The 24,116-nt window shown below is 41.1% G+C and overlaps 2 protein-coding genes across 4 annotated transcripts; one reads left to right on the top strand and one right to left on the bottom strand.

Annotated features, from left to right (window-relative positions):
- Positions 1 to 5,123: 5,123 nt before the first annotated feature.
- On the bottom strand, positions 5,124 to 8,415 carry inip (ints3 and nabp interacting protein). Of its 2 annotated transcripts, none has more exons than XM_080528799.1 (4): positions 8,177 to 8,415; positions 7,611 to 7,707; positions 7,425 to 7,515; positions 5,124 to 5,449 (listed from the first exon to the last, which is right to left on the bottom strand). In XM_080528799.1, the coding sequence occupies exons 1-4, from the start codon at positions 8,202 to 8,204 to the stop codon at positions 5,342 to 5,344; spliced, it is 324 nt and encodes a 107-aa protein (XP_080384925.1). In that variant the 5' UTR covers positions 8,205 to 8,415; the 3' UTR covers positions 5,124 to 5,341. The 2 variants fall into 2 exon arrangements, with proteins under 2 accessions (XP_080384925.1, XP_080384926.1); XM_080528800.1 differs by having other exon boundaries at positions 5,124 to 5,410.
- Positions 8,416 to 8,737: 322 nt separating this feature from the next.
- Positions 8,738 to 21,388, top strand: snx30 (sorting nexin family member 30). 2 transcript variants are annotated; one of them, XM_080530134.1, is made up of 10 exons: positions 8,738 to 8,949; positions 10,099 to 10,131; positions 11,976 to 12,164; positions 13,689 to 13,799; positions 14,325 to 14,483; positions 15,145 to 15,334; positions 15,835 to 16,034; positions 17,781 to 17,867; positions 19,872 to 20,024; positions 20,694 to 21,388. In XM_080530134.1, exons 1-10 carry the CDS (start codon positions 8,821 to 8,823, stop codon positions 20,763 to 20,765), a joined length of 1,323 nt encoding a protein of 440 aa, XP_080386260.1. In that variant the 5' UTR covers positions 8,738 to 8,820; the 3' UTR covers positions 20,766 to 21,388. The 2 variants fall into 2 exon arrangements, with proteins under 2 accessions (XP_080386260.1, XP_080386261.1); XM_080530135.1 differs by lacking the exon at positions 10,099 to 10,131.
- Positions 21,389 to 24,116: the final 2,728 nt, after the last annotated feature.

Raw genomic sequence — 24,116 nt, 5'->3', positions numbered from 1 at the left:
AGGTGCAGGTGTCAAGCAGGCAGTTGTTGCCATGTAGGTACAGTCCTCTGTACTGTGGGTCTCTGGCCATAAGGGTAAGACATGTTTTACTCTGCTAGCTTGTCAGTCTGTTATGGATTGATGAATGCTAACTGGGATTCTTGGGACAGCCCAACTAGTACAGGCATTATACAATATGACCTCACCTCAGACAAATTACCGTACAACAGAAACTCTTTCAACTGTCCTAGTCTCATGGATATGTCCTTCATAACATATCAAAAGTCTTAAGAAATCCAAGTGGTGGAAAGTATTGAAATTTGAAAAATACTGAAACTGGTGATGCCACAATTTCCCATTGACGCCCATGTTAAATAATGTTTTTATGCATGTCTTCTTGAGTCTGATGTCCACACAAAGGGTTCAATACTGTCCACAATCAACCAGAAACTGTTTTACATGAGACATGGAGTTGGATGCAGTACTATATGTGTGTAAAAGAAAATTCTTAACCCATAGATGCATACAGGTAAGTAAGTCTGATAAATACAATTTCAGAATAAAAGTCCCCCAAAAAACATTTCAGAATAAAAGTCCAAAAAAATACAATTTCAGAATAAAAGTCCGAAAAAAAAATCTGAATAAAAGTCCGAAAAATAAAATGTCATAATAAAAGTCAGATAAATAAAATGTCATAATAAAAGTCAGAAAAATAAATAAATAAATAAATAAAAGTCAGAATTTTTTTATTTCTGAATAAAAGTCTGAAAAATAAAACTTCAGAATAAAAGTCGGACATTTTTAATTTCAGAATAAAAGTCCGATAAATAAAATTTAGGAATAAAAGTCAGATAAATACAATTTCAGAATAATATTTAAAAAATCAATGCCTATATTAATGTTGATTACTGCCAATTTATGTTGCCTTGTATAAAAGTATATTAATTTAGTGATTCGATTAAAGTTTCAACAGTTTAAAGCTTTATAATGTCATTTTTGGAAGCAAAAACGTGTTACCAGGTTATGGTAAAAAATATATATACTTTCCACCTCTTGGATTTCTTAAGACTTTTTGTATGTCATATAGGAGATATTTACGAGCAATAAACAATTTGTCTGAGGTTCCCAACTCTTTTCTCACAAAATGCCTGTACTAAACTCTGACGTCACCTCGTTGAAGTTGACATCGTAAATGGGTTAGATTAAGGGTTGGGTAAGGGAGATACACTATATGGACAAAAGTATGTGGACACATGTATCGTCTGGGGCTGTTTTCATGGTTTGGGCTAGGCCCCTTAGTTCCAGTGAAGGGTGAAGTGTATGCTTGATTTACTTTTCCTATTGCAATGAAAACAATGGAATTTCAATGAGGTTGGTTGGCAAAAGTGAAAAAGAAATCCTATTTTACTATGTTCACAATCATATCCATCCTATCAATTATAGACCTCCATATATAATTATATATATTAATCAGTATTATGTATATATAATTAGAATGATCAGCATAGAATAACAAATAGGGGTTGTAGTGTCTGTAACATCTGTAACAGAGACATCTGTTATATTCAATGTTTCTCTATGTTATCTGAAAAGTTAGTAGTTCTGGAACATTTCTTTATGTCTCCTTTCCTCTCGTTCTCAGACAAACACATGCAGAGTGCTGATGAACTCTGAGAGGTTGTTCCAGTACCAGACATCATGGTCTCATGTCACTGGGTCCAAGGTACTGTAGAACAACATTCAACAACCCACCTAATAACTCTGGCCCCTTGTACCATCTTAGAGCATGGTTGTTCTACTACAGTATGGCCATTCAATTTGCTCTGAGTTGGTGAATCTTCTCATCTCAGGTCTCCAAGGAGCTCTGTCACTGAACGTATGTTCAAAAAGCAAATAAGGAAACACCTGGGTACAGCAAACCTGTGACACTAGATGGTGACGCACCGTAGATGGAAATGTGTACCGTAATCCTTTCTAACATGGTTGTAGTTTGATGTATTTTTATGTAACTAGAATAAGTGTTTCATATGATGTTATGTATGTTTTAAATGTGGACCCCACTAAAAGTAGCTCATGCCTATGGGTATAGCTAATGGGGATCCTTCCAATAAATAAACAAATAAACTGACCTCCTCCTCAAGGGTCACACTTACTACACACATCCTTGTTTCCATTCTCACTTCCCAGAAGGTCGAGACTAAGATGCACCATGTGTGTGTTGTGCAAGGGACTGAGAGCCGACTGTGGTGGGCGATGTCAGTGGAGAGATCAAGGCCAGAGGTAGGAATAGAGACGATTTACTCTTGTTGGGATAACCAAGTCTAATCAGAATGTTCTAGTAGAAGTATCAAACATATTTAGAGTTAGTTAGACATCCCAGATCTGTCCTGTGACCCACCTCTCTTAATGAATCCACTCTTCTGTTTGTTTCTGAAGGGTAACCCATACACTACCACAACAGTAATATCTGTTACTGGCATTCAGGTGAGATTTCAAACTCTTGAGATGAGAAGGAAGCTGTGTTTTAGCTCTAGCGGCAGATTCAGTATGGGAGTATGAGTCTGTGTGACATTCTGTTTCTGTCTTGGCTGTTTTAGTTCCTGGGCGGTCAGGTGTGGCAGGTTCAGTCGCACCTGTGTCACAAGACATCGGTCAGCGTACCATTCCTGCATTACCTGGTAATTATTACATGTACTGTACAGTATGTTTCACTCTAGATACCCAAGTGTGTTTCAATGTTACTAGTATATTTTACTATCCTACATTCTGTAAGGTGCTTTATGTTGCTCATTGTAAGTCAAAGACCTTCTTATAGACATACTGTATATGGTCTTCAACATTGTGACGTGTATGGTGAAGCTGAGGTAGCATCACCAGTAGGATACAGCCCAGTCTGAGAGGAGTGTGTGTTTGTATGTTTGTAACAGCAGACAGACATCTCAATAGCCACGGCCACGCTATTTATGGGACCTGATGGGAAGCTCTCCTCCACAGCCCAGACCTTCAGCAACCCTGATGTAGCCACATTATATTTTTTACACACAGAAATGTCCTAGGATCACACCATGGCATAACTGGATATAGTATACGTACCACAGCTGGATGACTACAGGACTCTCATCTTGTTTTACCAGGTGACTGAGACTGATGGGGTGTTTGAGGAGCTCCACTCCATACTCCAGGTTGTCCTGCCAGCCGGCCAATGGCAGGCCCAGCGCTACCTGAACAAGCTCAAGGTGACACAATGTATTTGTGTCCACTAGAGAAGAGATTCACTTGATGAATACACACCCCAGATGCACGTAGGCACGCATACACTTACTCGTCAGATTTGACCAGACTCAACATTAAGAGCCTTAAAGGTTTCATTCAATATTTTTTTACTTATAATGAGAGGGTTCCTTAAAGTAGTCTTTGTGCCAGTAGAAAATCCATGCTTCAGAGTTGTGTACATAGCCACTACTAACTTCAGCCACCACTACAAAAAGAACTTTGAGAGTGAAAATGAAATCTGACTTGTTTGGAGGCTACTTTGAGGTGATTTGGCCACAGAAGTTTAACTTTCTTTTTTTTCTGTCTTCAGGCGATGCTGCTGGCATTTCTAGATGCCATTTTTAATCTGCCTCTGGATCGCTACTATACCCGATTATAGAAGACATTGCAGACAGTGCTGTTGCAGCAGCTAAAAAAGGGGGGTAGTGGTGGTCTAGTGGATAGTGAGTTGGACTTGGGATCGGAAGGTTGTGAGTTCAAATCCCGCCTGAAGCCACACCACTACTAGTGTGCCCTTGGGTAAGGCACTTAGCCCTCAGTTACTCCAGGGGGAATGTCCCTGTAATCCGTAATTGTAAGTCGCTTTGGATAAAAGCGTCTGCTAAATGGCAAAAATTAAATTAATTAAATTAAAATAACACCTGCATGGCATGTTCATCAGCCTACGGCCAGCCTGAGAGAGCTCCTCTTTTCCACCCCACCCCCCAATTTACAGTAGCAATCAAATTAAACATTCAATTTGAAACTGCGTTCACTCAGTGTAAGATATATAATCTATTGTTGAGCACAACTGTTTAGTATGAGGGAACAGAGAAAGTGTTAAGGAGATAAGTGTTCTGTGAAGAGGAAGAGGGCCGACATAGGAAGAGGAGGATGAGGTGTTGTTGGCCAGTGGCCAGCCTGAATTAGCCTGATTAACAGCTGAGGTGCTGTATTGTAAAACAATGCTTAGAAACCAGGGGTGTCCAGAATGCTGCTGCCCGTCTGGTGTTTAACCTCCCCAAAGTTTCTCATGTCACCCCCCTCCTTCGCAATCTCCTAAGACACCTGCTTCTCCCCTATACTGTGCCTCCTAAGACTTCTACTGCCCCCCTTGTACTGTCTCTCCAGTGTCTATATATATAAAAAAAAATATAATATATATTTTCTTCAATCTTTTTCTTCTATCATGACGACTGCCAATGGCCCCTGGCCCTCGCTAGATTACTCTTCCTGCTACAACTGGTGAATTTATGATTCACTTGCTTAGTCAAATGTATTGATTGTAAGTCGCTTTGGAATAAGGCGTCTGCTAAATGCCAAACATTTAAATGCATTCCAAGTGCTGTTCCTCAAAGGTTGACTACGGTACACTAGTGTGTGGGTCAGGTTATTTCCACTTCCAATGTAATGAGATTACATTGTAATACTGTATGTAAGCTATGGAAAAGTGCACTATGTTGACCAAGTATTCAATGTACAAATTGTAAAATGTCTTTGATATCTCATTGATTGTTGTAAAACCACTGCTGTTTGTATCAATGTTTCAAATGTTCAATCAATGTTTTCAATGTAGAAAACTGGGTACCTCAAGTGGGTTCAGAATCAGATGTACTTAAACTGCAAATATGCAATGTTGCAGACCATGGCCGAGGGGATATGGGGGATATGAAATTGATAGCATCAGTGCAATATAGCTTGACAGATCCTACACATAATACTATTGCTTGTCACTTTTCTCACTTTTTTTTCAGAATCCACTATTCTGAAAGTTACTGAGAAAACTAAATCAATCCCCTGGCTTGTGTGTTATTACTCTGATGTGTGCAATGAAAAAAAACATTAATGTGAAGATGTGGCAGCTGTTTAATACATTTTATTGTTGCCTTCATTTGAATATGCCTAAACAAAATTACAAAAATAACAACAAATACATCTCTCCCCCATGATAAACACACTGTATCATAAATAGCTGGACAAACTGGTCGAGAATTTATAGCGATCCAAATCCCTTGGGCCGATACCAATTCATGAGTCTTTTTATGTTGTCCTATGTGTGTCCGTGTCCATTTCTCCATTTGGGTCCTATGTGTGTTAGTCTCCATTTCTCTCATTCTGCTGGAGGGCCTGGATCTAGTCTGGGCAACACTGGAAGGATTAGGTTTCCAAAGGAGGAATCCTGGGTGATGAAGAAGCCAGAGGAGTGTGCATGAGCATGCTTTAACAAAAACAAAAGGAGAATAACACATTGAGTACAGTGACCTCACACAATATTTATAAAACCAGAAATTCATTTTAATTACAATTTTTAATTAAAACTTTGACTAAGTAAGTGAATTGTCTATCCACTAGTCATAGCAGAAAAAAGTAACCTATGCTCAGGCCAAGGGTCATTGGTAGTCATTGTGCTAGAAGGAGAATTTGTCTTTCCTTTTTCTTTTTTTATATTGACACAGGGGAAACAGTACAGGGGGGTAGTAGATGTCTCAGGGGAAACAGTACAGGGGGGTAGTAGATGTCTCAGGGGAAACAGTACAGGGGGGTAGTAGATGTCTCAGGGGAAACAGTACAGGGGGGTAGTAGATGTCTCAGGGGAAACAGTACAGGGGGGTAGTAGATGTCTCAGGGGAAACAGTACAGGGGGGTAGTAGATGTCTCAGGGGAAACAGTACAGCGGTGTAGTAGATGTCTCAGGGGAAACAGTACAGGGGGGTAGTAGATGTCTCAGGGGAAACAGTACAGCGGTGTAGTAGATGTCTCAGGGGAAACAGTACAGGGGGGTAGTAGATGTCTCAGGGGAAACAGTACAGGGGGGTAGTAGATGTCTCAGGGGAAACAGTATAGGGGGGTAGTAGATGTCTCAGGGGAAACAGTACAGGGGGGTAGTAGATGTCTCAGGAGAAACAGTATAGGGGGGTAGTAGATGTCTCAGGGGAAACAGTACAGGGGGGTAGTAGATGTCTCAGGGGAAACAGTACAGGGGGGTAGTAGATGTCTCAGGGGAAACAGTACAGGGGGGTAGTAGATGTCTCAGGAGAAACAGTATAGGGGATGTGAGGAGAGAGAATGTGAGGAATAGAGGAACGACTATTGGGTCCTATGTTCCCCGGTACCGTAGCTCCCTCCCGAAAAAGGGTCCTATGTTCCCCGGGTCCTATGTTCCCCGCTCCTTATGTTCACCACTCCAGAATAAGGGTCCTATGTAATTTGATTGGACAAGAGTGGACTATGAGTGCTGATCAGATTTCCAGAGCGAATTTACGAACGCTGCCATAGTATGCCATATCTTGGATGCAGACATGAAGTAAGTGGAGAGGAGATTGATCGGGAGTTGACAATACTACTATGAATGAAAATTAATGAATTTCTATTATTTTACGGTAGTCTCAATTATATTTTTTAAATGTTCTGGGTCTACCAGTATGCGCATGCCCAGTGTACCTGCATACGCGATTCCGTGTAGCCAGAAATTATTTTGCGTAACGATAAACTCTTGGCAATTATTGAAAAACACATGACACAGTGACCGGAAAACATATACCCACGAGACCGGGGAGTTCCCACACCTTCTGAAACATCAAATTCAAGCACCTTGAGACTTTCAAGACTCAATTCCCTCAAATTCAAGGACCCAACACGGCATAGTTTGAGACAGATCTAGATGAGAATTTATATAATAGGAACTATCCGCTCAAAGACAACAATTAGCTAAAAAGAGAGGCTTGAATGTGTGAACACTAGATGGTCTCTTGCCTTCTCTACCACAGCACAGCAAAACAATATATTGTGAAATATGTGTAAAGTTAAGCAATACAGAGACTTATTTACTAGTTGTCGAGCTAAGTAAAACATGTTTTAATATATATATATTTTTTTTTAGAAAGAGAGAGAGAGAGAGAGAGCGAGGGGAATTCAAGCACTTTCAATGACCCATGTCTATTTTCAAAAATGTTTAAGACCTTTTATTCAAATTCACAAACTTTCAAGGATTTCAAGGACCCGTGGGAACCCTCCCGGGGAACATAGAACCCTTTTTTTGTGACCGGGGAACATAGGACACAGTCATCAGTAGAGGATTAAACAAATAGCCTATGATGATTTCAAATAAGTTGAGGAAATGATACGACAGAGCGCTAACCTGTGACAAGTTGGTCTTGACACATAACTAGTAACTGTGACCAGTTAGGTCTCACCTGTAGTGCAGCTTTCTGCTGTGCAGCAAAGTGCTGCTGCTCTGCATGGTCCCGGAAGTCTTTATTCACGGCTGGTCGGGACATAGGGATGCTATAACAGATATAGGGGTCACACACTGAATCGTAGAATTTCACTGAATTATTGCTGTTTCAGTTGGTTGAAGAACAGGCCTACATTGTACATACCTAGCTCCAGGACTGTTCATGGATTGATTTTGTATCAAGCGTCTCTTCTCCTTATCCAGCTCAGCCAAAATTGCAACCCTATTTTTATTCTGGAATCCTGTTTGTAAAAAATCCAATACATCAGTGATGAGCAACAACCTACAGTACCTACAGATCCTGCCTGTTGGGATATGCAATGCCACAAGCACACAGCATCATGTCTAGCTATGGTGTAGTAGATAGTATTTGTCCTCAGTCTCAAACGAATGGAAATGATAGGCACTGTCAGAAAGCGCAGCGCTTGAATACAGTTGCAGACAGTAATAACATTTGTATCTATATATTTTTTTATTCATTGTGTTATTACGCCGTAATGCTATATGTAAAGCACTTTGAATTGCCCCTGTTGCATGAAATGTGCTATACAAATAAACGTGCCTTGCCTGTCTAGTTCAATAGGACGATTAGACGGTGCATTACCTTCCCCATCATTTTGGAAAAAGAAAAAACCTAATGCAACAACAGTGTCAGATGTGGAGTTAGTTGAACTAAGTTGACTTGAACTACACTTCATCAACTTTACTCACCCTGTCCAGGTGCATTTGTTGTGGCCATGTCAGTGCTGCTAACCGGTGGTTAGCTAAGATAGCTTAGCACAATTTCTGGCCAAAGTGGATGAGGATAACTGTACGGGTTTCCCTGCGACGCACCAGATAACGTGCAGTTACAGTTCGCTTTAATCGAATACTGAATAGAATCTGATAGGCTATATGTTGTTGTCAGAATCTCTAAAGCTCACACTTTCATTATTGTGTTGCCCCACTCACTTATGGCTGCGTTCGTAAACACGCTCTGTAAATCTGATCAGCACTCACGGAATGCCTCTTGTCCAATCAAATGACTCGGTCGCTCTATGACGTCTGACCCAGTGTGTGCTTCGGCGCTTTCAGAACAAATTTACGAACGCACCCCTATGTATCAACATAGACCACGTGATCCGTTTTTTTTTTTTCTTAAAAAAAAAAAAAAAGAACTTCCAGGTACCAATATTGCACTTCCGAAATTGCGCAGTGCAGGTCAGCTGACAGCTGTTTGCAGCCAGCGGGTCCAGCAGATACACACACACGGTGTTGGGAGTAATCATACAACAAATCCACTCCCAGGCCCAAGTGCACAGCGATAGTTTCGAAAAAAACACAACGTTTGTGGTGTCTGTCCCCTGGCTTGCACAATGAGTGCTGGCACCCCTAAATCACTAGCGTCATCGGGTCAGAAACCCATCCAAGATGTATGCCACCCTCTCTCCGCTCTCACACCCAGCCCAGATGTAGGGAACACCACCAGCAGCATCGGGGACAAGGTAACGATACTTTGGTTTGGGTTGATACTTTTGTAGGGGGACAGTCGCATACGTATTTCATGTCATATGATGTATTTTTGCTTTTTAATCTAATTTTAATCTAATTTTTAAGCAATGTGCATTGATTTTAATAAACATGTACTTGGATGGTCGCTGTACTGCAGGCAATTGGGTAGAGACTTCTGGGTATTTGTTGCTGTTATTTGTCTTGTAGATGTTAATAGTTCTATAACGCAATTATGTAGCATTATTATTAATAACCTTTCATAATAATAACCTTTATTTGTCTAGCACTTTTACTGCAAACGTTCCTGCTCAAAGTGCTTGAACATAGGCCTATCCACTCAGCATAAAAACATAATAGAACAATAGTAATCAATGAAACGAACGCAATAATATTATTATTATAACTACATAATAAAACAAACAACAACATCAGACGTTTATCACCAGATTGCTCTACACGAACAAACCAGACAATCAGGGTCAGGACATACACAAGCACATTCATTAATGGATAACTACTTTATTACTTTATTTTATTTGGCATGAACTAATATTTGAAATATAATGATGGAATTGTAGCCTCAAGGTTGCATCCAAAACCTCAGAAAAACTAATAATGAACTACTGTAGTGTAACAAAACCAGTTATCTAGTTTGATAACAATGTGTGAATTCAGATTTCTGGAAAATGAAATATTATTTTGTTTTGTTTCATTTGAAATAGACATAAAAGTTATATTGTAAGCTTTAGTTGGTGTGGCCGAGGCTGGGGATCTTTGCCAAATGCTTGACAATGGAGCTGTGTGTTCTTCTCTGGGATGTCTCATTTTCATTTCATGTGACGGTATTGTTTATTGTACACAATTGTATGTAAGAGGGTTTAGTTACCATTGCTCATAATTTCGAGGCTGTGTGTTTTGCAACCCTTGTATAGCACGTGCATACATGGCCCCATTTAAAATACACTAAAACTGGGTAGATTGACTGCTTATGTGCACATTATTTTGGATATTACTGTAACACTTATCACCATGTGGGATATGATTAGTGTCAATAAGTTCTATCAAGGGGGTATGCAAAGAGCTATTAGGTTGTTGATGTGAGGTGTGTGGGTAAAAACATGTCACTATTTGGCCCTCAACAGTTTGCAGTGGTCGACCCCAGCTTTACTCAAGAGGTAGGCTATGTGTGTATGAGATGCTCAACAAAGAGCTTTATCATAACAAGGAAAACTAACACTTAAAATGTCATTCATAGCCTAATCTTGCTTCTCAGTCATTCCTAACGCTTCACAGTTTGGTGCATGACCCATGTTGATCCTGTATGCTTCGAGCTTTAGATGACTTAGCCTAGACTAGATTCAGTTCTTTACTACTTTGAGTGCAACACTTAGTATAGCCTCAATTAATTCGTTTTTTAATGTAGGCCTGCAATGTGTAGCCCCATTCTAAATGGGAATGCTAAGGCCTACTTATCGTGCTTTGAAGGCGATCCCAGTTTGGATACAGTGAGGAACATCCCTCCTGTACTGTGTTTCCACTTTCCCCTCAGGACCTACTCAGTGTCTTCCAGATAGCATACAAGTAAAATCTCCAAAGGTATATTTAATTAATTCATGCGGTGGTAGTAGTGTACAGTATGACCCGAGTCTTGTGATTAAGATGGGGCCAATTAAATGTATTCTTAGCTTGAAGCTTAACCACAGTCCTAAAACCCGAGGGAATTACATTCTTCTGCAGCATGACTTTGACCGAGCTGTTTTTAAAGGTCCTGTCAGAGGGCTAATCATAGAACTGGCAAAAAGAAAAGGGAGACACACACTCCTGCCATGACTTGAGCAAAGACCATCCTACTGTATCTTAGTCTGTTTCCTCGTAAATTCATATTGAGGTGTTTTTCATTTGATGGACTGATCAAGTGAAGTTCTTAGTCACATGTTATTTCTGACTAGTCCAAAAATACCTTCAATCTAGACGATAGGCGTCCCTCCATCCCTAGGCCTACTCATCATCATCATTATACTCTACATAAGATACCTTAACTGTACATAGCTCATATCTTATATACCTCTAACTACCATACTCGCCATACTGTACCTACCTATCACTATCATTACCATGTTTTTTATAGCATGTTTTTATGTCACTATTTGCACTTCTGGTTAGATCCTTAACTGCATTTCGTTTTCTCGTACTTGTACTCTGCAATGACAATAAAGTTGAATCTAATCTAACCATGAACATTAGGCCTAGTAGATAGGCCTAGTTAGTGAATCACAGGTAGAACCAATTAGGAGTCTTTTTCAGTGTAACATGTGTAGCCTTAGCATTCATACTTTCATAGATTGCTGCAATTTAGGTAGGACATGTCACAGCTGGGCACGCTACCCGGAAAGTGTTGTCACTGTTCCCCTGAGTGTTGTCACTGTTTCCAACACTAATCCATTTCAACGGATGTTATTCATATTGTAAAATGCTCTTACAAGTCTCCTTTTACACTAATCGTTGAAACACTTAATACCACACCACTGTAGAATGCTATCTCCAATTAGGCTAGGCCTAGTTTCATGAGTGCAAATGTTTACGGTGTGTGTTGTTTAGAAGGAGGCGTCATGTGGAAAATGTGGTGGTAAAACATTAGCCAGATGGTCAGTGTGCTCCCCTAGCTGTGGGAGCTGTTCTTGTTTGCTGCCTGACTGTGGTGATTTCGTACTTCAGGACTCTTTCCCGCTTGGCTTCTTGTCTCAAATCCTGTTTGTGGATGTGTTGGTACATAGGCCGAGCCTATTTCAGGAAAACTGGAGGAAACAATGGGTGGAATACTGGGCTTGTGGCTGTTAAATTGATTTGAAACCACTTTAGGTTCATGATTTAGGAGCTGCAAGATGCTGACAATAGACTCTGTGTTCATTTGGCCATAAACAAGATTCTATACCCTCCTTGTTTTCCTCTGACAATTGCAGCTAGTAGGAGAATCTACTAATTATGTTGCCATTTCTTGCTACTCCTCTCTACATTCCAGGACTTGAGTTTGCCCAACGGGACGCCGATCGAGACCTCAAGCCCCGCCTCCTCCTCCTCCCTGTTGAACCGCCTGCAGCTGGACGATGACCTGGACGGAGAGACCCGTGACCTCTTTGTTACTGTGGATGACCCGAAGAAGCATGTGTCGACCATGGAGACGTACATCACCTACAGGGTCTCCACCAAGGTCCTCCCCCTTATCTTTCTCATTGGCTTTAGTCCTGGTTATCTTTCTGTCTTCACAGTTCATCACATTGTTATATCATTACGATGTGGTACTTCTCCAGGTGCTGGCAGGTCTGATAATATACATGTGCACATTGCGCAGCAAGGACTGCAATGAACCAAGCAACTAAATGCTACTTTGTTTGACCTCTCACAATCTGTGTTTACACTCCTTGTCAATGATATGGAGGTGTTTAGGGAAAATAAATACCAAAGCGGTTTCCCAATCTGTTATCTGGCAACCTCAGATCTATAAGCAGAATACTAGTATGTGAATAGTGGTATTGTGGTACAGTGCATGCACAAACCCTAAACCCCTTTTTTTCAAGAGTTCTGATCTATTAAGGATGAGCAGTTAAGCCAAGGCAGCACAATCAATGTTGACATTCCTTTTGCTCCTCAGTCCTCCCGCTGATCCAAATGTCACAGCTGAAACTCGACACCGGGCGCTAATTGAAACAGTCTTTTCACACTGAGGTGACAAAAACAACTCCTCATCTGGAGTATTAATTGGGTGCGGACGGTGCTGAGTCAGCTAGCTAGCCAGCCCGTCGTGAAAAGGACAGAGTCGCTCGGGAAAAACAGCGAAGTAATCACAGCTCTGAAGGACAGATATGGGACCCGAGTAGCTGGATGAAGTGTATCGTGGCAACCGTCCAGATTCTATCTGATAAGGGAGGCATGGTAGCCTCTGCTAACAGCTCTCTGCTGAACGGAAGCCTGATAAACATTGCTCATGGTTGAGGGTGTTTTATTGTTTACCGGTAGAACTATGGTTGTGGTCTCTGCCTGAGAATGGGAGCCTGTTTTTGTTGTTGACACATAAGCCCTATTCACACGGGACTAGTATTATCTGGGGATCTCATGTGATTTAGAAATTACCCCCCCCCCCCCCCCCCCCCCACACACACACACACACACGTACACACACACACACACACACACACACATATATCTGGTGAAGGTATACACTTTTACTTTTGTATATTCCTAATCATGATGGTGACCTTTCTTTGTTTACTGAAGAAGTAGTGAGCATGAAAGTGTTTTCTCTGCACAGCTAGTGTCCAGTCTATTAGCGCCGCTGCTTTGTGTAAGAGGAAAGTGTGACTGGGTGATGAGGGGGGGTTACCTGGTCAGTCATTAACTCAGGATCCAACACATACACACTAGCAAAGAAGACATGAGATGTCAAATGGGTTGCATTATTGCATTCTATATGTAATGTATCTGCTTCTCCTTTTGAATGAGGTTGTCAGTTAGTGTTTGCGCTTTTGCCCACACATCACATTTATATGACTTCCTGTAGTAGAGAAGTGAAGGAACTTGTCAGTTAACACATGTTACACTTTTTATTAAATTTTTCTTCCCTTTTTTCTGTAATTTTCTTTTGCTCTCTTAAACGCATTGTATTGTAATTGTACACATGCTATATATACAGTATATATATATATAAAAATAAAAATAAACATATTTTCTTTCCCAGACCACCCGGGTGGAGTTTGACCTACCAGAGTACTCCGTCAGGCGGCGCTACCAGGACTTTGACTGGATGAGGAACAAGCTGGAGGAAACTCAGCCCACCCATCTCATTCCAGTAGGTATAAGGACACCGGGGCCATTCTCCACATTGGAATATTCTATATTCTTCTGGAATACGAACTAAGGAACTATACATACCAGTGGTGTCCCATCTTATCCACAGAGGGCTGATGTGGACCCATGCTTTCATTCCTACTAAGCACCTGATTAAGTTGATAAAAGTGTTGATTGAAGACTATGATTAGACCTAGTTGATTGACGCTTGGACCCACTTCGACCCTTCTGCATGTTGGATTGGACACCACTTACCTTATACACCATGAATGCTCAATGTGTAGTATCTAAGCTACAGTGACCTCACTAGCCATGGTTTAAAGAAAGGATATGCTAGTACATTCTTACCTAGTCATAGAACTAAAAAGAGTTCTTTGTCTTTTCCCTGTAGGAAAACTCTTTTTGGATCTAGTAGGAACCATGCTTGGTTTCATGTAACTTTTTTATTTTATAAGAGTATACCCTACAGTTTATCATAATGTAGAGATTGTTTCTGGACACTGTCACTCTCTCTGTGCCCCCCTAGCCCCTCCCTGAGAAGTTTGTGATGAAGGGGGTGGTGGACAGGTTCTCTGAGGAGTTTGTGGAGGTCAGGAGGAAGGCACTGGACAAGTTTCTGAAACGAGTGGCTGACCATCCTGTTCTGTCTTTCAACGAGCACTTCAATGCATTTCTCTCCGCCAAGGTGAGTTTATCAAGAGGCATTTCACAAGTGTAATCTTCCTAGTACACTGGATGCTTCAGATGACATTTTGTTGAAATCCATAATGGCAAAAACTTGCGCTGGATGGAATGGAATAGTTACAAGAGTGCTAAATTACGAACACCTAAAATACTTAGCAAAAGTATTTCACCTACAGAATATTTCGGCCAGGGTGGATAATATAGATATTGTCATGACTAAACTAAATTGCTTTGTTATTCACAATGGCCAGATACTGAGAACCCTAAGGTGTTTGACCAGATGCGCTACTCTGAGCCAAAGCGAGACTGCCTGGCATTAGACCAGCACGTGGCAGTCTGTGCTGTGATGCATCATTCTTGGTAATGGAGGTGTCATTTTTGAATTGCTGTTAATGGGCTGGTTGGAGTTCTCCGCCGAGACGTTCAACAGCAGGTATTAATGAGGGGTTGTTGTTCTCTGTTGCAAGACATTGTTTTTAATGGACCTGCAGACATTGATTTTCTTATCACTGCTGCTGTCACACCTCGGTGTGTTATTACGTTGATGGCTTTGAGCTCAACCAATGAATGCTTTAAAAAAAAAAAAAAGTGTCCCAGCACAATCCCTCAGTATAACGGTGGGATGGAGGTTCTAACCTGTGTGTTTATTTTCTTCATTTCAGGACCTGAATAAAAGGCAAGGGTTAGCCCTGCTGACCAAGATGGGGGAGTCAGTGAAGTATGTGACGGGGGGTTATAAGCTGAGGGGGCGGCCGATTGAGTTTGCTGCCATGGGTGAATACCTGGATGTCTTCACACAGAAGCTGGGCACCATCGACAGAATATCACAGAGAATCATCAAAGAGCAGTCAGGTACGGAATACAGATACGTAAGCAGGTGTTGATGCATGTGTTCCCCCACTCTCTGTGAGTCTCTGTGCTTCTATCCTGTCCCGTGGAGCTCTAGTGAAGCTCTTTTTTTGACCTCTCTGACTCCTCAGACTGATCTCTGCCTCTGTTGTGTACTTAACTCTGACCCCATACTCCTGCCTCTGTTGTGTCCGTCTGGTAGAGCTCTTGCTCTCTCTCTCTCTCTCTCTCTCTCTCTCTTACTCTACTGACTCTGACCTCTGGTGTGTCCATCTGGTAGAGCTCTCTCTCTGACTCAACTCTGACTCTACTGACTCTTACCTCTGGTGTGTCCCTGCTCTGACCCCTTACTCTGACTCCTGCTTCCGGTGTGTCCATCTGGTAGAGCTCTCTCTCTCTCTCTCTGACTCAACTCTGACTCTACTGACTCTTACCTCTGGTGTGACTCCTGACTGCTGCTGACTCCTGACTCCTGACTGGGCTGTGTCCCTGCCTGTGTGCAGAGTACCTGGTTGAGCTGAGGGAGTACGGGCCAGTGTACTCCAGCTGGGCGGGGGCGGAGGAGGAACTGCAGGAGCCTCTGGAGGGCGTGGCCAGCAGCGTGGCCAACTGCTCCAGCGCCCTGGAGGAGCTGACGGAGGACATGAGCGAAGACTTCCTCCCCGTGCTGAGAGAATACGTCCTCTACATCGAGTCCATGAAGGTAGGACTGGGCCATTTGGATGAAAGTCTACGATATTGATTATCACTTATTATTATTCACTATTTCACTAAGCGTTCAATTAAACTGAAATGATTAAACGGAAAGCGCATGCAGAGTTTGTGTATTTAGTGGCTAGGGAGAGAAAATAAGGAAAATCCTCAAATGGGGTGAACTATCCCTTTAGTTTCATCATGATTTCAGCATGATCCCATGTGGGTGACTGGTGTAGATGTGCAAAAGATTGTGAATGGATTTAGATCGGATCAAGGTTACCACCTCGATCAGGTAGATGGCGACTCATCGTGTTCGCACTTTATTTCTTTTAAATTTCTTTTTAAAACACATCCCCTTACACAGTTCCCTATATTAAACCCAAGTCTAATTTCCAACCATAACAACAACCCCCAACACTAACTTCAGCCAGCCTTATCTCCAACAGCCTTATCTCCAACACTATGCTTGGTTCTAATGTCAGATAAAGATACCCTCGTGTTCACCCCACTCAAGGGAGAACGTTTCCAGTTGAAGCCTCTAACTAACCAATACACTATAGAGTTAAACAAAAACAGAGGTGGTTCACTCACAGAAGGACTCCCAACATGTTTTTTTTTTTTGCGATTGTCAATTAATTTCTTTATACAGCAGCAGTGGAAATAAATGGGCACACAGGAGTTTTGGCGGACAGCTTTCCCCAGTGTCTGCTGAATCTACTCTTAGCTTCGGACTGCGTCCCATCTCGCCAAAACTTTAGTCAGCTCTATCCGTAGTCCATTTTTCCAGTCAGTCACAGATAGAGATTTCTGCTTACTCAAGTAACCTCTGACCCTGCCAGACCAATGCTGAGGAAGCAGACTTGCACAAGAACATGCACATGTGTTCCCGTTTCCTCTCTCTCCCCACTGACTTGCATGGCGATACACGTTTGTGTGGTTGAGAACAGAATTGAGTTTGAGTGTGCAGTATTGTCAATATAAGCTAGCCCTAGTATCAGAAATCATATGAGACATATAATATAACATATAATATATAACACATATATAACAAATAATAATAAGCATTATGTCACATAATATATGTGACATATTATGACATCCACTGATACCGTTTATTTATTTATTTATATATATATATATATGTTTTTAAGCTCTTTTTTGAAGAATAGTGGGTGACACTGATACAAACAAGATATATTTATATTGGAGATATAATGTGATATTATTGAGATTTGTAAGGTATAATTTTCATTTCTAGTTGAGCCAGTGCCTTCAGACAGAATGGTTGTTTTTCTCTCTGAATGCCTGCTTAGGAGGAGTGCTGTGGTCTGTGAGGAGTTTCCTAGTGATGGTGTCTGAACCTCAGTGTTTCTCGGCTGCTGATTGGTTGTCGGTAGCTATTTCTCACCAGCCCAGCACAGCCATTCCTCTTCTCGAGCCGCCCAGGGCAGACATCTAAGGGGATCAGGCAAGAATTTATGGGAGGAGGGTGCTAGATGCCTGTTAATAGCTTCCATATTGGAAATGTTGCTGCATACAAATGTCCACATAAACACCACACAGCAACTGCAATGGCTAGTCGCTCCTGGAAATAGATGGTTCAAATCATAAGCAGAGAATGAAATCCGAAAATTAGACTGTGCTCATCTGTCTGACAAATTTCTGAGGTCTGAAATTGTTCGAATACAAAATGACATATCTTGAGAGAACTCTTTTGGAGTTAACACATCTGGTGTCACTTTTCGCTCTCCAGAATGTTCTGAAGAAGAGGGACCAGGTCCAGGCTGAATACGAAGCCAAGCTGGAAGCCGCAGCGATTCGGAGAGAAGAGAGATCAGCTGTAAGTCTACTGAACACTCTAGTTGAGAATCTATCAATCGAGTTGATAAAGTTATGTTGAGAGTTTAGTTGAAAGGGTCATAATGACTACTCAGCACTTGACTTTATGAGTTGCCACAGTTTGTTATACATTCATCACATTTGTGATTCATACGCAGAGAGATACAGTGAATCATTTTTTACACTCTGAAAGTTTGGATTGTATAATTAAACAATTACTATAAAGTTAAAGTAGATATTCTCTGCTTTTATTTGGTACACAAATACCTATTGGTTTCACCATTACAACAGTTTTTATGCATAGTCACCGTATTTCAGGGTACCCAAAAGTAATGCGAAAATTGGCTTGACAGGTGTTTCTGGCTCATCTGGTGTGTTCCGTCACATCATTTGTGACATGTTCTAGTGTTTTGGTCCGCATGTCGGCATCCGATTGAATGTTCTGACTTTTCTTTCGAAAAATGTGAAGACATTTCCGCGTTGTTGAAAATCAATCGCTAGTCAACTAACACAGGTTGTTTTGTGAGCCGTTAACAATGTAAAGTAGTGTTCCAGTTAACTAGGTAGCAGTGGGGATTACTCACCGAATCCATTACGTTGCAGTATTTTAGCTTGACTAGCGAGTTTGTGTTGTGATTCTCAACAACGTTGACATGTATTTCCGTGTTTCAAAATCAAAGTCTGAACATTTTGATTGGTTGCCGACATGTGGACCATGTGCAGTCATAAGAGAGCTCTCAATGTCTAATGTTGATTCTAGGATTTGCGTTTGCCATTAGAGTCTGCTATTGGTGGCTGTCAAAATGAGGTCCAACGAGACGTCAATGGAAATCAGGGAAGCCATTATGAGGCTGAAATATCAGACAAAATCTTTCAGAAACATCAGCTTAAACATTAAACCTACCGAAATCAACAGTCTGGAACATCATTAAAAGGAAGAAAAGAGTTGATGAGCTCAGAAACGGCCTAGTAGGCCAAGGAAGACTTTTACAGTGGATGGCCGAAGAATGTTCACCATGATTAAGAAAACCCCCAAAAGAGAGTACCATCCGCAGAAGCCTTTACCAGCACAACCACAGAGGTTACCGTACACTGCAAGCGCATTGCAAGAGTTCTGGAAAAATGTATTGTGGAGAGATCAGAAAAAACAGTACCAAAGTGATGCCAAGAGTAAAGTGTAGAGAAAAAACTCCACAATGGAACTGTCTCACTTCATTGATGAGGCAGTTGAATTCTGAAGTGTACAGAAACATTGTCAGGCCAAGCACAAACAAATGCCTCCGAACTCATTGGACGGCGCTTCATTATACAGCAGGACAATCACACAAAGCATACTGATGTAGCAGCTAGGGAGCTTTTCAGGGCCAAAAAGTGAGAAGTTGTTTACTGGCCAAGTCAAATCTCCAAATGTAAATCCTATTGAACATGCATTTCATTTACTGAAGAGGAGACTGCAGGAAAAACCTCCTCAAAACAAACAACAGCTAAAGATGGCTGCAGTACAGGCCTACTAGAGCATCACTCAGTGTCTGGTGGGGACAATAGGCTGCACTTCAGGCAGGTTTTGGGGATTGTCAACCAAATATTTAACATAAGTGCTTAATTTGGACATTTGATACATCTGTCCTATCACTTTTGGGTACCCTGAAATAGGGGGACTATGCATAAAAGGCATTTCTGAATGGTGAAACCAATATGTACACAAATACACCCCCCCCCCCAAAAAAAGAAGCTGATAATCTCTACTTTAACCTCATAATAATCGTTTGATTTCATATGCTACCTTTTGATGTGTAGAGCCAAAAGAAGAAATAAATACTTCACTGTCCCGTTACGTACATACTATAGGCCTTTTGGGCTCTTAAGTGATATTGACGTTTTCCAATGCTTAACATGATCTATTTCCTTCCCCTAACCATACCCATAGTCCCTAGAATGCGGTAGCACCATACCCATACCTCTATGTCCATAGTGCCAGGTTCAGAGAGCTATGTGTCCCCTATAGGTGCCCACAGATGTGGAGAAGTGCCAGGACAAGGTGGAGTGTTTTAACGCTGACCTGAAGGCCGACTGGGACCGCTGGCAAAACAACAAGAGGCAGGATTTCAGACAGCTCCTCACTGGCATGGCCGACAAAAACATCCAGTACTATGAGAAGGTAAATAGGGCTGTTTGGTTATCATGTATCCATATTGTATATGACTTTCTTGCAGACCTGGGTCAAACACATACTTTATGTCAAGATCAGATACTTAAGCAGTGCTTGATTTAGTTTGTCTGGTGCAACAAACTAATGGAATAGTCCCAAAAAGTGCTCCAAGTTAATCAAGTGCACTTCATGACTCAGGTATTCAACATTAGCATTTTCCTCAGGTCTGTTTATGTGTACAATATGATATCACTGTATAAATGTATGTATTGAAATCTTGGTCATGGTTCATTGTAAGAGGAGTTCTCCTAACGATCGGATCAACAGAATGTTTCTGAACCTGAAACTAACACAGGCCTGCAACATTCCAAACGCCTGAGCCAAGTGGGAAGTAGCCGAAGAGGAAAAGGGGAAGCTATTTCCGTCAAGTTGCAGAATTGTTGCAGAATTGTTGCAGAATTCAGAATTCAAGCAATAGCTTAGTTTACTGTATTGATACAGTCCAGGATATAGAAACGGAAAAAAGAAAGAAAATGTTACGACAAAGCACTGGTATGGAGTGTTGATGGAATGATATCTATCTGTGTGTGTGTGTGTGTGTGTGTGTGTGTCTCTCTCTCTCTCTCTCTCTCTCTCTCCTCTCCTCTTATCTTATCTTATCTTGTCTCTGTGTTGCAGTGCCTTGCAGCGTGGGAGTCCGTCATTCCATTATTACAAGACAAACAGGAGGCCAAAACAGAATCGAACTGACACTTTTCTCACTTTCCTTCTGGAGTGTTGCTGTTACAGTGCATTTCAAGCACTTACCAGTGTCTCACACAAACTGCTTAAAGGGAGTTTGCCAAGGAAAATTGACTTTTTGGGGCTACAGACTTAAGTATATCCTTTTATTTTTTCTCTCTCTTTGTGAAACCCTGTCCAACCTGAATCGTCTAACCTCCTGTTATGTGAGCACTCAGAGTGGATGATTTTCTCTCTGAAGGCCCTGCTGCTCCCCACACTCCAAACTAGCCATACCACAGGTTGGCAAGGAGTTGCAAAACTGTCAAACCGGCCAAAGGATTACAGAATGGAGAGACAGAAGAGGAGCCAGGAAATATCTAATATGTACAGCTTTTTTTTGTTCCTGTTTGAAACGCTTCGAGGCTCTTGAACGGTTGCCATTGCTTCTTTTTGTAAAGGATGCTGGTCTTTTACGAAAGCCCCCTTGAAGAGCGAAGCGACATCACAAATCTGTTACTTAGTTTGATATCGCACTTGCAGAAGCTGCCATTTCTAAGCAAGCCTCTGACCAAAGACTTAGGGGGGGGTATACAACATTGTTGTGTGCTATGTTATGGTTGGAAGCCATTGTAACTACAGTACATATAATGCCAACTACTGTTGGGATGTCTCCTCCCTACCATGTTTAACTTGGTGAGGATGATGAAAGATATTGGTCAGGTTGTCGTCATTGCAGTCAAGCTGCAGAGATCACAGATCACTATATCACATTGATGTGGTTCCTGAGTTTAACACATCCATTGTGAGATATGATCATCTGTGTAATGTGACTGCAATAAAAAAGAAAAAAAGAAAAACGATCTGGAATGTGTCCTTCGACAATGAAGACCTCTCTTGAGCAGAATGAGCCAGTATAATGTGGGATTAACAAGGAGAGCAGTCCACCACAGTGTGAGCAGAGGGAAACTGTATACAAATGGTGGAGATTCTCTCATTCCAGGGGGACTGGTTTAAATGATGCACTCGAAGGAGAAGGCGGGTCGATGGATGTCCACAGCCCTCCCTACTTTCTATCCTTCAGTGTTTGTAGATGTGAAAGGATTGGATAGGCTAGGTTTGGTAGCACTTCATTTTACGGTACGGTTAGTGACCTAGTAGGATAGCATATGAGGAAATGATATGGTAAAAATGAGTACTTTCAGGTCACCCTTCATAATGAAGTACAATTGGTAACTAACTACTTTAAATATTGCCTTGTGGGAGGCGCTTGTTGAGTTAATGAACCTTGGAAGAAACAAAAGAAACAAAGAAGTGAATTATTGTGTAATCATTTACTATTCTACCATGTAATATCTAAGATGGTACCTGTTCATATTAATACCGTAAAATAAAATGCTATCCTAAATCCTTAGAATTTATGCCTTATTACCTTCATGTATCTGGCCTAGTCCTTTCAGATCTATGAACAAGTGGCTAGATAGATGTGAGGCAACTGGGCAAGAATGGATTAATGGTTAGGAAGACACTCTGCACTGGTTTGGCATGGAGATGTAGGATGTTTTGTCAACTCTTTCGCATTTTTACTTTGACAGTCTGTTTATTATGTTTCTCCTGTCTTCTCCATCATGCAGCTTGTCTGTATTTCACAAAGGACAAGACAATGCTTGTGTCCCCATAGTCTAAAGCATTATGGTGAATTCCTATAAGCTATTTGCCTTCTCCAGTCACGCTTTTTCATATCAGTGCACATGAAATTATAGAGGGAGGGAGAGTAAGCACTTTAGACTGTTGGGACACACCCCTATTTTTCTTTTTCGTGACACAACTGCTCTCTCCTTGCTGGGCGAGTGTTTGGCATCTACACAACTTCTCCCTTTTGCCGTTTCCAATTTAGATTTACTCTGTAATTATGGCTGCAAGAAGCTACTCATCACGGAACAGCTCGTTCTCGAACAAACAAACATTTATGGAAAAAGCTGTAGGAACTATTCTGATACAGTATGTTTTCTGATTTGTATTCTAATTGTTTTGGACTACAACTTATATTGTTAAAGGGAGAGTGCACTTTATTTTCAATTTCATATGATCTCACACATACCGTGGCTGTGGTCAGTTCACCAAGGCAGTTTTTTTATATTGAGTTCCTTAGCTGAGATACTGTATAATATATATTATGTTGTTGAGTCAGCATCGCCATAGGGCCTTATTTATTCAGAAAAAATATACAAAACATCTTGCAAACATCCCACTCCTATCACACTAGTATGCCTTTTCTGAATTGTATGTATATGTTTGAATTTGTATGTTTTTATGACGTCAAAATATGGCAAATCAATGATTTCAACTAAATATCCCAAAACGTGATGAATTTGCCCACTGCCACGGTATGTGAGATCATGTCAACTTGATAATAAAGTGCACTTTTACTTAAAATCGTTCTCACATGTTGATTGGGAATGCATTTACTTTCATATGAGAGAGAGGGAGAGTGCTGATAATAGACAGCAACACATGTACTCGTTGTTGCCCCCTGGTGGTCTGGAAGGGATGGTACGGCGCACAAGCTTGCATTGACTTGCACACTCACTCTACCCTCACTGTCTGTCATGTAGTAGCAACAAGCAGATCTGGGTCAAATATCTAAAATACTGATGTTTGTTATTTTTCCTCTGGCAGCTACACAAAGATGTTTCTCTTGTTTTGTAAATAGTTTAAATGAATTTATCAATAAACCAATGAGGAGAATGAACCCCGAACGTGGAGGAATTGGATCTGTAGCTGAATTTCAAAAAGCAACTGAAATGACATAAGTGAATCCACTCCTGATTCGGCTGTGTTCACCAGTTTGAATTTAAATGTGCTAGGGGATGATTTCAAATGTATAAGGTAATATGACTCCATATTATTACATCATCGTTCTATCTGAATGTTCATTGACGTTGCATCCTCAAACAGATCCAAGGAATCTATCTGTCAATACAACGGGATCCCACATCTATCCAGTTGTCAGGTGATGAGGTGTACTCTGTTCTAATGCAGACCAAACTATGCTGAAGGATACATTATTGTGCGTTAATAACCATTTATAATTCACAGTTTTCTCTCTTAAAATAAGAATTATAATTTAGTGATGTCTTACAAGGGTGTATACATGTTGTAGGGGGTAAGTTCATCAAATTAATTTTGGACATGATGGATGCGTGTGTGTGTGTGAGGAGGGAATCTTTAAAGAAAGTCTTTATATTTTCCAACCCAAATGTTTCCAAGCCAAATGCTGTCTCTTTGCCCTTCTGTCGGTCTATATACTGTTGTCCTTTTCAGTGTGCATTGTTTACTATTGAATTCCTAATATTATGTACATTTTGATGTTGAAATTAA

The sequence above is a fragment of the Nansenia antarctica genome, assembly GCF_963989245.1.
Source record: "Nansenia antarctica genome assembly, chromosome: 4".
Classification (NCBI taxonomy): Eukaryota; Metazoa; Chordata; class Actinopteri; order Argentiniformes; family Microstomatidae; genus Nansenia; species Nansenia antarctica.
This window is presented reverse-complemented; position numbering and strand designations above follow the sequence as displayed.

What these genes read in the sequence shown, in the direction of transcription:
- inip (XM_080528799.1), bottom strand. Translation starts at nt 8,204, where the DNA reads ATGGCCACAACAAATGCACCTGGACAGG. An exon ending in ATGAACAGTCCTGGAGCTAG is followed by an intron (nt 7,516 to 7,610) that starts GTATGTACAATG and finishes TATCTGTTATAG; the next exon opens with CATCCCTATGTCCCGACCAG. An exon ending in AGCAGAAAGCTGCACTACAG is followed by an intron (nt 5,450 to 7,424) that starts GTGAGACCTAAC and finishes TTTTTGTTAAAG; the next exon opens with CATGCTCATGCACACTCCTC.
- snx30 (XM_080530134.1), top strand. Translation starts at nt 8,821, where the DNA reads ATGAGTGCTGGCACCCCTAAATCACTAGCGTCATCGGGTCAGAAACCC. An exon ending in ATGCATTTCTCTCCGCCAAG is followed by an intron (nt 14,484 to 15,144) that starts GTGAGTTTATCA and finishes TCTTCATTTCAG; the next exon opens with GACCTGAATAAAAGGCAAGG. An exon ending in ACATCCAGTACTATGAGAAG is followed by an intron (nt 20,025 to 20,693) that starts GTAAATAGGGCT and finishes TCTGTGTTGCAG; the next exon opens with TGCCTTGCAGCGTGGGAGTC.